Raw genomic sequence first — 12,887 nt, forward strand, 5'->3', positions numbered from 1 at the left:
AATATTCCCATTTTAATTTAAACAAACACACATCTCTAAAATAAATTTCAAAACTTCTACTCACAAATTTTTTCATCACTACCATCTTCACAATCATCAACACGATCACATTTCCAAGTTTCATGTATACAACGACCATTATCGCAGAGAAAGCCACCTCGTTCTGATCGACATGACGACAAGTCTGGTAAAAATAAGTAACAAAATTTAACAATTAAGAGAAGTGGTTTAAACAGTCAAATTAAGATACAACATAAATACCATCCAAAATTTAAACATTAAGCACAGCATCCTACTTAACTGACAGAAAATGTTTTTATAACTCTGGATTAGGAATGCTTAAGAATCAACTACATAATCCAGATGTATTTCTGGTTTATATTTAAAGATCTTATAAACATACATGTGTAAACAAATATTTCTTGTCTGTTGATTAGAGTTAAGTATTACACAACAATACCAGGGACTGTGCCAACAGACTCTGTTCTCATGTAAAGATTGCATGCCTCAGAGAAATAGAAGAGAGTTACTTTACTAATTTCTCATCTTTTGCTATATCATGTGGTTTTCCAGGAGTCTCTTTCTCTCTGGATAAAAATAGACATTCCTCACAGTTATTACAACTTACAGCTTTTACAGTAAATATTATTAGTTTCTGAAAAACGTACAATGTTTAAATCACTGGTGAAAACTATTATCAAGTACACTTGAAAAACCTATCACTTCTGTTAATAGATGCAGAAGAGAGGTGTCAGGAATAGTATACAAAAAGGCTACGTAATCAGTGAATCCAATCCTGTGGGCAACTGATTGAACAAATCCTACACATGAAAATGAAGGACAATGCTCCTATGTAAAAGAGAGAACTGAAGCAAAAGACAATAGAAGCGTGGCAGAGGAAATCATGGTAGTGCCGGCCAAAAAGGCATCACTCAGCAAAGAGTGTTGTGTATCAAAGTGAGGACAAGAAGGAGAAGAGGAATAGGAGGAAAAAATGTGAAATCAGTATTAGCTGACAACACTGACTGTCAGGGTTAAAAGATGAGTAACAGGAGACTCAAAGAGGGGAAGTTTGACAAAGGTATTCATGAGGTGTGTGTACAACTGAGGGCACATGTAATGAAAAAATCTGAGGGTGGAGACAACTCCATAGTTTCAAACATCATCTGCTCAAGAGGGATGATCTGCTACCAAGTTCAGAGCTTCTTGCATATGACTATATATGAAATGAACTCAATGGAAATAAGCTCAAAAACTTGGCATGAAAGCAAAGTTCACTAAAATGGGTATCCCCTTGACAGTTGTTATAAGCAACAACTGAGGAACTGTTAAGTGGATCATGACCAACTGATCTAGGAGAAAAGAGAGGAAATAAAAAAACATCCAATGAAAAGCAAAAAGTTCAGAAATGTTGACATAGTAAATACTTCCCCAAATGGCCAAAGTCATGTAATTGTTCAGAAATGTCTTCCCCTTGCCAGACAGAGAAGCATTTGTGAAAAATGGAGAACCAATTAGGTGTGGCTAATGACAGCAATGGGGTGCTCACTGTGGTGTTGGCAGAGTTGGTCACCAAAATACATCTTCAAGAACAGGAGAGGAAAGGCAAACAGTTGAGGATAAGAGATCCCAAGAAAGGTTTCACTGGTCTCATAATTTCCATTGGAAGACATATGAGTGCACTATATGAATGAGCCTTTCAAGGGAAACCAGAGTTTCCAAAAACAAAAGAACTTTGTGCATTGAATATAAGAGATGCACAAACCTTGGTTCTGAGACACTACATTGCTAATAAGCAAAGCAGCAAAGGCTAAGCCTAACTAAGTTCAGAGATGAACACACTCAGATGTACCATGTATAAAACAGGTATTAAAAAAAAAAAAAAGACTTGAAAAGCTTGACAAGCTAGCCCAGTCAAACAGCCTCCTGCAGAAGAATGCAAGCATGAGAGAAGTCCTTTAAGAAGTGGTAAGAAACCAACTGTCCAAGAAATAATGGCACCTCAGTCCCAATCTATAAATAAGGTATGTAAATGCCTCCATGAAATGAGAAGCAGATGCAATGTCAAAAGGAAGAACATGGTACTTAAAGATCCAATCCTGAGGAACAAAATCGACAAAACATCAAGAGAATAGGGTGATCAGGTATATAAAAAGGTGTCCAAAACATCAACTTTTGTTATCTACAGTCTAAAAGAAAATAACTATTAGGTTGAGGAATAATTCGCAAGCGTTTTTAAATAATTTCATTCAAGCATTACATGCAAGACTATACAATACTTCAATGCATGAACACATTACACCCAAAACATTTATTATAATACTTTATTTCATGTAATACCTAGGTATATAGTATGCATTGTTTTAAACGAAATTGCAAGAAATTAAATGCGAAAAGCAGATGGTGTCAAAAATGCTCGATTTTGTCCACTTGACATTCCATTTAATGAGCTGTAAATTAAAGCAAAAATTAAAGACATATGAAAATCAAACACACCATCTATTAGAGCAAAAAATTATCTACCAAATGACATGAAATATTTTGTGAAAGCATTTCATTTATGAATATATTTTTTTAACTTGAAAAAATGCTCACGAATTATTCCTCAACCCAATACTAGAGAAAAAAACCTCCATATGGAAGCAAAGGATGATAAAAAACCAGTTTAAAGATAACAGGTCAATAACCAGATGCCAGTTCCAAGTCTTCTTGAGGACCACAAAAGGATGAGGGAAATAACCAAGTGGAAAAGTAAAAATCTTCTTAATGGTGTTCTTGGTCAACAAGACATCTGAAATCATATCTGTAAGACACTGAAAATAAAGGGGAATGGAGGAAGGAGAAAAGGAACTGAAGAGAAGGAGAAAAATAAGCTATGGATGAGAACCTGAATACCACCACCATCCATCAGATGGAATGTAGATCAAAGGCTGGTGAAGAGAATGAGGCAGGTTCCCACAGGGCTACTTAACATGTCAATCACCAACAAGACAAGTGATGATCCTGACATCAAAGACAAGAAGGTCAGGAGGCTAAGGTTGGAAGTGGAGATGTTGATTCAGTAGGCCCAAGAACAAAATGAAAAGGTTGGGACAGATAAAAACCATAAGATGCAATGACAACTGATGCCAAGCTGAGTCTTTAGTGAGTTAGAAACACCTATGAAGACCTATGGTCAAAGAATTGAAGCCCAACAAAGAAAAGCAGGGAGAAGCATACAGTAGCTAGAAAAGCATTCTATACAAGCAAGTCTCAACAGCAGAGAAAGCAAGTACAGATGGACAAAGCAGAAGCAGTTGTATGGATCCATATGATGAAAAGAAGAGAACTTTTCCAGAAACCTTCCCACAGAGTACAATAAAGAACCTCAGGCACAGGAGAATGGTAAAAAAGAGACAAGGACACAAAATTAGGCACTAAAAAGGAAAAGTAATTAAAAGATACTCCAAAGATTGGTAATCAAGGAAATGAAAAACAGATGTAAGCCAGAACAAAAGAGTCCAGTGGATGAAGATGAAGAATGGTAGTGTGCAGCTGTTTAAAAAATGAGTCTGCATGGATACTAATGTCAGATTAAAGACAAAACAGTCTTATGTATGGGTTTTATATAGTAAAGCATAGAAATTGAATCAAAAGTCAAAGGGGAAAAAGAAAGAACATACCTCCAAAATCTTATTTAAGAAGAGACTAGAAAGGTGAGAATTTTCCTTCACATATAAAGTTGTGCCTATAGCAAACCCTGATGGGGGAAATAACCAGTCGAATCATCCTGATTACACTAAAATTCAGGAAAGTCATTCAAACAGACAGAAAAATGAGGCTCCATGTGAACAAAGGAATCCAAAACATGTTGAACAATGACTGACACTTCCTCCACAGATGAGAACCTCATAACCAAATCATCACTATCAGGGGAAGAAGAAAGATTAACATCATTTGAAAATTCATCATGGGTAAGCAGGAAAAAAAAAAGTTCTTTCATAAAAAAAAAAAAAAAAAGTAAAACGTAAAAACAATTTAAGTTTTTAAACTATCACAAATTTTGAGTAATTGATTAATAATTTTAAAAATACACCCATAATAGACAATGCTGAGGAAAATAACCAAGTTCATTTGAATGCAACAGCTCAGGGAGTTGCTGTATGAGGAGATTGTGAAAATCTGTGAAGTTATTGTGAAATGCTGTTGGTGGAACAATCTAAAATATTACACAAATACTAAGTCATATCACATAATTTTTTTTCATGCTCAAACTAAGTTCTGTATAGAAAGAAAAATTACAAAACATTTTGCAGGTAAGAAGAAGAAACTAAACATAGGTAACAACGTCACCTTGCTGGCCCAGAAATGGATAAGATGGGCCTTAAAAATTGTAAGAATTTATAAGAACTTATCTCTTTCCTATGCTATTATTTTCCAATACTATGAAGGAAAAAAAAAGTAATATTTGCTTTGCAATTTGAAAGACCTGCCAAGATGAAATATACATTATAAATGGTTAATCTTTATGGTTTAACCTTTATGTGCCGTCTGTGATTACTATCAACCAGAAAAATTTACCTTTCATAAGGTTTGGAAAACTACTGCTAACATACAAAATGGATGCATTATCTCAATAGGAATCTATGGAGTGCTGAAAATATTTTTAACCACCTACAGCATAAAGCTAAACATAAAAAGCAAATGCTAGTCTTTTAAGAACCTCATACTACTTTGCTTTATGCACAGGAAAGGAAACTTACCACAGTTCCTTTCATCTGAAAAATCACCACAATGAGGATTACCATCACAATGTTGATTCATTGTATAACATCCAATACCAGATGAACAAGTGATACTATTAACACAGTCTTTGCTACACCCTATTTCATCTTCACCTTTAGGGCAGTGAAATTTCCTTAGCAAGAAAAAAAAAACATACTTTTGTTAGTCTTACTATGAAGATATTTCACAATACATATGCAACTGCCTTGCTTCCTTTTATAAACTGATGTCTGTATTTCCTTAAAAAGTTCTGATAGTTTATGGAAAAACAAAAATCAAAATTCTGATTTCATAAACTTTTGATCACTGATATTAAAATTAATATTTTTACTGTTGTTTGATGAACAGTACAAAATAAATTATTGTCAAACAGAAGACAAAACTTCTTGTAACACTAATTTTAAAAACATTAGGATTCAAATTTTGAAACAATGGCTTCAAAATTCATTAGTCTAAACTAGATCTAACCATTACTAGCTACAAGTTTCTCAACTTTAAACTTACCTTCAAATAATTGCATGTTTTAATTATTCAAGTAGAGGAAAATTGCAAGTATTTCATTATTTTGTTGCTGTAATTTAAAGAGTCACTAAATTACGTGTCTAAATATCATCAAAATCTGGTATGTATTTTATATTTGGAATGTGCTACACACAAACAAACAGTCCATATGTTTCTTAGTTTTGATTAATAGTAATGTGTTCTACTTCAACAAAGTTAATAATACCAAAATTCATATTCAACTTGATATTCTGCAAATTCTTGAAGATGTTGCTAATATATTTACCATCAGTAGCATTACTTTAAAACATTATAATATCTACACATAAAAACATAAAATAAAGCAGATTCTAGAAACTACAGGTTAATAACATTTAATACATTAAATGGCAATTTTTAAAAATGAAGAAAGTTTAATTATGTTTCCAAACATTAAGAAATGTAAAAATATTAAAAACAAATGAAATTTCTTGCAAGCTAAGACAAAAAACAAATATTCAATTTTAAATTAATACTGCAAGTGACTTCTCAAATATCTAGTCTAAAATTATAGCTAATTAATATATGCTGGAGTAGTCTCAGAATTTTAAATTAATTAATTCAATAAAAAAACAGAGGGTGTCAATTAAAACTAAATCAGATCTCGGAAAGGTGTAAAAACTCGTGATTACCCGTCACATCTTTCTGTGAGAACGTTGTAACACTGAGTAGACGTGGTGCTACACCTGGTGCGATTAGGACCACAGTTGCAATCAAACTCATCACTAGAGTCAGGACAGTCTTCAACACCATTACAGTAATTTTCTGCAGAAATGCACTTATTACCAGAATGACACCTGAACTCTGTGAAACTGCACGTTTCTGTAAAACAATACAAATCAGAATTTATCTTAGGTTGAAATTATGCACATTACACTATACACCCAAATATGTAGCCAATCCTTTAAAAGAAAACACATAATGACTGTCAATATTCTGTGCATGATAAATTCTGATAGCAAATACCACATTTTCCAAAGTTATGTAAAGACTGCAGTTAAGTACCAGTTGGAAACTAGGGTTATTTTGAGAAGAAATTATTGAAACTATAGAAAATATAGTTTTCATCAATCATATAAAAAAGATATATAAATATTTATATGCTATCAAGATAGTTGGAACAAACATTCTTTCACTACTAATGTTTATGAAAATTATATTTGCTGATTCTGTTCACAAAGTTATAATTTACATGAAACATATTTAAAAAAGTGAGTTTACTTATATTAGCCATTTTACAAACAAATTTGTCACTAAATTAATGCTATCTACAATAATAGTACTTATGTATATCATATAACATATCAGTTTGATTTATATATTTGCATAATTTATGCTTAAGGCCCAAACACTGTAAAATAAAACCTATTCAAAAACTATTTCCATAAATAATGTTAAGCCTACTTTTTCTGTATGCTTTCATTCACTTTGTGACTTGTTTTATTTTACTTAATTTGTTTTCTATAACTTACCCAAGCCAAAATAACAGCAGTTATGTTGTTTTAATTTATAAAATTTTAAATAAAATTCACAAGAAAAATAACTCTTAGAACATATTCTATTAAGTTCTTTCATAAAGATTAAATTTATAATCAGGATAATTCAACACTATTACAATAATCACCTGCACAAGACATCTCATCAGATCCATCTTCACACTCATTAAATCCATTACAATGCCACCTCTCTAAAATACACTTTTTATTATTGCACTGAAATTCATTTTCCTGGCAATAATCTGCATTTTTAGCACCTGATAAAAAAAAAGAAAAAACTAATCTTAAAATACTTTTTGAACAAACTTAAAAAACATTGAAATCTTAATAAAAATGTTTTAAATATTAAAATGCCTCATTTCTTACTTTAAGATGTTAAAAATTTTACTTATCTATTTGAAAACATTTCATTTCTTAGCATCTTAGAAATATTAAAGCTAATTTTAAGAAGAAACCACAGTAAACTTGCTAAATTATTTCTGATACACTTTATTTAAATTTCAAAGAAACGTGAGCACAACTTAAGTGTTTATTGGTTGAACAGATGTGTTGTTCTTAACACAAACTACACTTCATACGTACCTACAATATAGGAAAGTTTAAATCCTCTTCCCCCTTTGAGAACAGATGATGTAAAAAACTTTATCCACAGTGTGTTTGCCTGTATGATCAAAGGGTCAGGCCGAGGCCTATCCTGTCCACAATAGTGTTTGTACTTGATTTGAGGTAATGGTCCTACTTTAAACCAATTATTCTTACAACATGGAGGGTTGAAGCACAGTTCATTGCTTTCTTCTATATCCACATCGTCAAATCTTTTTAAAAGATGAATTATCATAACATAGACATTCATTATGTGTTACAAAAAAAATACAAATATAACCACAAACTGTTCCATTTACAAACATATTCTTAGGTATTTTGGTTTCTAATCACATTTTATATTTACTACTATTATCATCTATCTATATTTTCAAAATCGTAATCACTTAATTAACTGATTACCTATAAGCATTTTGTTACTGATTTAGGTTATTCCAATGATCAGAGTAACCAAAATATTGAAATTAATGTTTCTCATTATTAATTTTTTGATTAATTCACTTTCTCAGTCTCACGATTTGAGTGTCTCAGATTTACTTCCCTTTACCACCAAATGTTTACCATTTCAGCCAGTAACGTTATATTTCTTTTCTTGTTTTTGAGTTATGGTAGAGCTATTAAAACTACCTATCACCAGCCTTATTTTGATTGCTAACCAGAGAGAATACAACTGGTTGTTAGAACCACCAACTCCTGAGCTATTTTTAGCATCAAGCATGTATTGCGTACATGTTATGCCTTTAACAACACACCTCTTACTATAGGTAATTTGTCTTGGTAGTAGTTGTGACAGGCACTGGCATATCCCAAACTCATAATTCTGATCACAAGCACTCGGTAGGCAGTATTATTTATCCTCTCTCATGCCAGCCTTTTAATCATGTGATTCATTATAAACATAAATGTACTGATTGATTTTCAATAAATAAAAACAAAAACAATAAATCAATGTAGTATTAAATTTACAAATAACAAAAATTTGACATTTTCTTCTACGTTGTATTTAATCACATATGGATAATATTTTAAAATATTATATTATATTATTTTAAAATATTAATCTATACAATATAATGTATAAATAGGCTGCTATTGCAACATGGTCTTAAACACAATTGTGTTAACAAAAAAAACTAACTCTAGAGGAAAAAAAATCCCATTTGTAAATTAAAGTTTTTTTCTTTAAACAAATGTTTAGAAGTTAAGCAATCAGTCACATTTTTATCACTGTTATTCATGTAAGCCAGTTCTACAACAAAATTGTCCATAGAATGTAAATTTAATTGGAGGTAGCTTGAAATTATGTCAGTCATAGAGTAAATGACATAAATGTTTTACATTATGAATCGAAAAATTTTTTAACTGAATTTTGTTCAAAGCCACACAAGGGATATCTGTGCTAGCTATCCCTAATTTAGCACTGAAAGACTAGATGGAAGGCAGTTAATCATCACCACTCACCACCAAACTCTTGGACTACACTTTTCTTGACAAACAGTAGTCCATAACCATAAAATTATAACACCCACAATGTTAAAAGAAAGAGATGTTTGGTGTGACAGGAATTCAAACCAATGACCCTCAGATTATGAGCTGAGTGCCTTAATCACCACCTGACCATGCTAAACTGAACTGAAAAATTAAAAAATTTGTAACAGATTCTCAGATCCCCAAGATTTACTCAAGTATAGACCACATTTGTTTTCAGAAAGTAAACTAACTATGCTAAATATTATTTATAATAAATATATTTTAATAATTACACATATACATTTAGATTTGTTAATTTGTTATGCACAAATTACACAAAGTTTGTGATCTGCCCACAGTAGATATCAAAATAGAGACTGGTTAATTTCATCAATTAATGAACATAAAGTGATTATCTATGAGCACTGGTTAATCTTATGTAAACTAATTAATCAAAATCATAATTAACTCAATGTGGCTAAACTAACCAACTAAATACTAAAATTAAAGTTTGATTATTACCACTTTCAATTTTCCAACAATAAACTAACACTGTATGTGTCTTAGTTTTAATTTATACCAAATAAATGTTTTTATATTGATCTTCCTGTGTCATGTGAAACACCCTCCCTATGGTTCTCTTCTTTTATAATTTATCCATTCCTTTCTAAAGCTATTAGAAAGACTAATCAATCAGAAATTCAAACTACAGACAATGGGAAGTTAAAATATTAAACTTACACTTCCCACTTTCTTGAATTAATGAAATATAAATTTATGACACCCATCACTGAAGCCCTTATCTTGTCATAGATTTTAACAACCTATCCACACTATATATTTATTATAAAGCATGTTTGTAACCAACAGAAAGAATCTCCCCTCTCCACCTATGCAAATCTCCTGATGGTTATCTCCTTCTGGCACACAGTTGTAAACAGCATGGTTGAGATTGTTTATGAATTATCATTACTGATAAGCTCTGAGTGGCTAACAAAAGTTTTAACTTAGGTCAGTTATAGTAGCATTAGGACATTCTTTATTTTCTACATGATGATATTGTTTCCAAAGTCGCATACTTGAAATAGACATACAAAATATTTTGGACTACCACTAACATCATCACAAAACCATAGGTCATTGTCAATGGCAAAAGGTCAGAAATAGTAAATTTACTATTTACATCATTTGTTATAAAAGCTTGTTTATTTTTTTAATTAAACATAAAGCTACACAATGGGATATCTGTGCTCTGCCAACCACTGGTATCAAAACCTGGTGTATAGAGCTACAAGTCTCATAAACATACAGCTGTGTCACTGAAAAGCCAGTTCTTGTAAAAAAAAGAAAATAGGCTTACTAGGTTAGAAAACTTAAATCAAAAAGTAAATAAAAAATTGATTTTGATTCTCAATATCACATCAAACATACGAGACATTTGTAATTTGATTCTTTTTTTGCTGGTAACTCAATCATTTGCTCATAAAGCTGTCTGGCCACGACACGTTATTTCACTATAGTCTGAGAAAGTCTCAAAGTGCAGCTGTAAAGCAATAGAGCTAAATTAAACCAGATTTGAAATGACTATTATGCTTTGAATGTAAGAAAAGCATGCAATTATTTGTTACATTACAGAAGGAAAGGAGTAATGTACACTTATGTAATATTTTTCAACTTTTCCCCTTCACTGCTAGAGAAGATAACAGATAAAATGAAACAACTGTCAATATTCATTTAGGTTCTAGAAACAAGGTATGGAAACCATAAAATACTAAATACATTTTTATTCTTAACATGAAACTGGCCTTGCACTAAAGACTAATCAGTTTGAATGAAACTGACTCACTAACTTCAAAGACAAATCTTGAGTTACTTTATTAGAAATTGTGATTTTTGTGGTGAACACATTTTACAATGTTTACTAAAACCCTACAAACATTTGTGAAGATAGGAATGGTGTAAACACCACTGCCATTCACAGCAGACCATTAACTGAAATTTAATTATTACAAAAGTAATTTATTAATCAAAATTATTATTATAATTATTAATCATAATAATTAATTTTTATTATTAATTATTTCAATGACTTCAACAAACCAAACTTACAATAGTAATAGACTCATTCTATGGAAATTAAATTTTAAAGATAAATACCAGGACAACAGAAGCAACAAAGAACATGAAACATGTATGTGCAGTAACAAACATTTAATTCTTGGACATTTTGGATTATACATGTTTTATCTTCAGCAAGCTATAATAAACATGGTAAACTATTAGGTACAAACCACATTACAAAGTTTAAACACTATAAAAGTAATTAAAATAAGTATGAAATAAATTAACAGACAATCAAATAGAATAAAACAAGAATATTATTGTACAGGTATTCTGAATAGACTTAAAAGAAGTGAAGTTGTGTTATAATTTAAATTTGGGAGTTCATTCAAAAATAGATAAGTTTTCTTTAATTAAAGGTTCAATATTTGATCATCGAAGTAAGATGACTGAAATTCATAATAAAGATGGGGTAGTTAATGTATTCACTATGTGTACAAATTGAGAGTCTGGTAGATTCGATCAATTTTAACAGTTCCACTTGATACTCTCATATGTTTGCAGACTCACAGGTGTAACTGGCATACTGTTTTAGCAATCAATCGTAAACTTTTAATCAAGAAGTTAATGATATGGATAGAAGTTTAGAAAGAACACATTAAAGTTATTATGTTAACATTTTACGTGCAGGCTGAAAAAAACCATAGAAACACGCTCACATGCTGTTCAAATAATAAACAGGTTTATTATTTGAAATAATTAACAGTTATCTCCTTTGCTCTAATTTTACAAAAAATAACCAAAATATTAAATAAATATTTAGTGGTAAAATAAACAATTAATATTGCATTATTAATGCTAACCTAATTCTGATTTATAAATGACTCGTGTAAAACATTTGTTAAGCATTATACTTCATTAACATAATCTAGTTCATGCAATATAATAAAACATAGCATCTCCACTACAACTATATCTATTGTATCCCAGCCAGGCTCATGAGTCCTAGTATAGGACAGAGGCATCGTTGGCATTGGATATAATAGTGTGGTTGGCTTATTGTTCTATATTCTTCTTTATTTTCACTCACAAGTTCTTAGAATCCTAAATAAATACGTTATAAATTTTGATTTTCATAACTGTGCACTAAGACTAGATAAATCAGGGCTAATAAGCAATAAACTTGTACACATCTGATCAAAATAAATATATACCTGATTGTGATAACCTTCCCAGGTCCTTTAACACTAATAATGTATTCCATGCAAGTGTGGTTATTGTAGGGTTGTGGATATCCTGGACTTTTGATAATCCCACGGCGATCCGTATATTTTGTAAAAGAACATTCACTCTTATAGTTAGTTTCTGGAATAAAATATATTTATAAATGGTAGGATAGCAATAATCATTACAGTGATAGCATCTAATATGCTCTTCAAACTTTCAAAATACAAAACCAATATAAAGAAACAGTTTCAAAAGATTCAGAAACCTTTAAAGTATATTAAAACCTGTTAAATGTGAATATTTCATCATCAACATAAGTCTTATTTAATATAGAAATATAGTACAGTACAATTTTAACGTAATATTTTATTATATTAAAATTTAACTGAATATTAAACGCTTCTTTCATCTTTGCATGCCGATTTTTTCAAAAAACAATTAAACACTCAAATTCCAGACAATTGAACCCAAAAGTATGGAAATAAATGTGGTTTAAGACACAAAAATAGAGAAATAATCAAAAGCAAAGAGAACTAATGGAATTTACTAATCAAGTATTCATATACAACTAATCTTTCTAATTTCAGCTTCTCTAGAATTTTTTTTGTTTAGACAGTTAAGACTAACTTTTACTTTATATGAAAGAAATCTTCAGGTACAACAATATAAGATAAAGTGTATCATATGCCCAAAATAGTAAGAAACTTGTAACAAGCTGAAAAGATA

The 12,887-nt window shown here is 30.8% G+C and overlaps 1 protein-coding gene across 7 annotated transcripts in view; it reads right to left on the reverse strand.

The window, feature by feature from the left end:
• Positions 1–12,887, reverse strand: part of LOC143250966 (low-density lipoprotein receptor-related protein 12-like) — a 33,471-nt gene that overhangs the window by 6,431 nt on the left and 14,153 nt on the right. For all 7 annotated transcript variants that reach the window (XM_076502213.1, XM_076502218.1, XM_076502210.1 and 4 more), the window contains 6 exons: positions 12,149–12,299; positions 7,383–7,615; positions 6,929–7,057; positions 5,937–6,126; positions 4,743–4,897; positions 65–184 (listed from right to left, as the gene is read on the reverse strand). In XM_076502213.1, the coding sequence (XP_076358328.1) occupies positions 65–184; positions 4,743–4,897; positions 5,937–6,126; positions 6,929–7,057; positions 7,383–7,615; positions 12,149–12,299 (978 nt within the window). The remainder of the gene's footprint in view (positions 1–64; positions 185–4,742; positions 4,898–5,936; positions 6,127–6,928; positions 7,058–7,382; positions 7,616–12,148; positions 12,300–12,887) is intronic.

The sequence above is a fragment of the Tachypleus tridentatus genome, chromosome 5 (genome assembly GCF_004210375.1).
Source record: "Tachypleus tridentatus isolate NWPU-2018 chromosome 5, ASM421037v1, whole genome shotgun sequence".
In the NCBI taxonomy this organism is placed as follows: domain Eukaryota; kingdom Metazoa; phylum Arthropoda; class Merostomata; order Xiphosura; family Limulidae; genus Tachypleus; species Tachypleus tridentatus.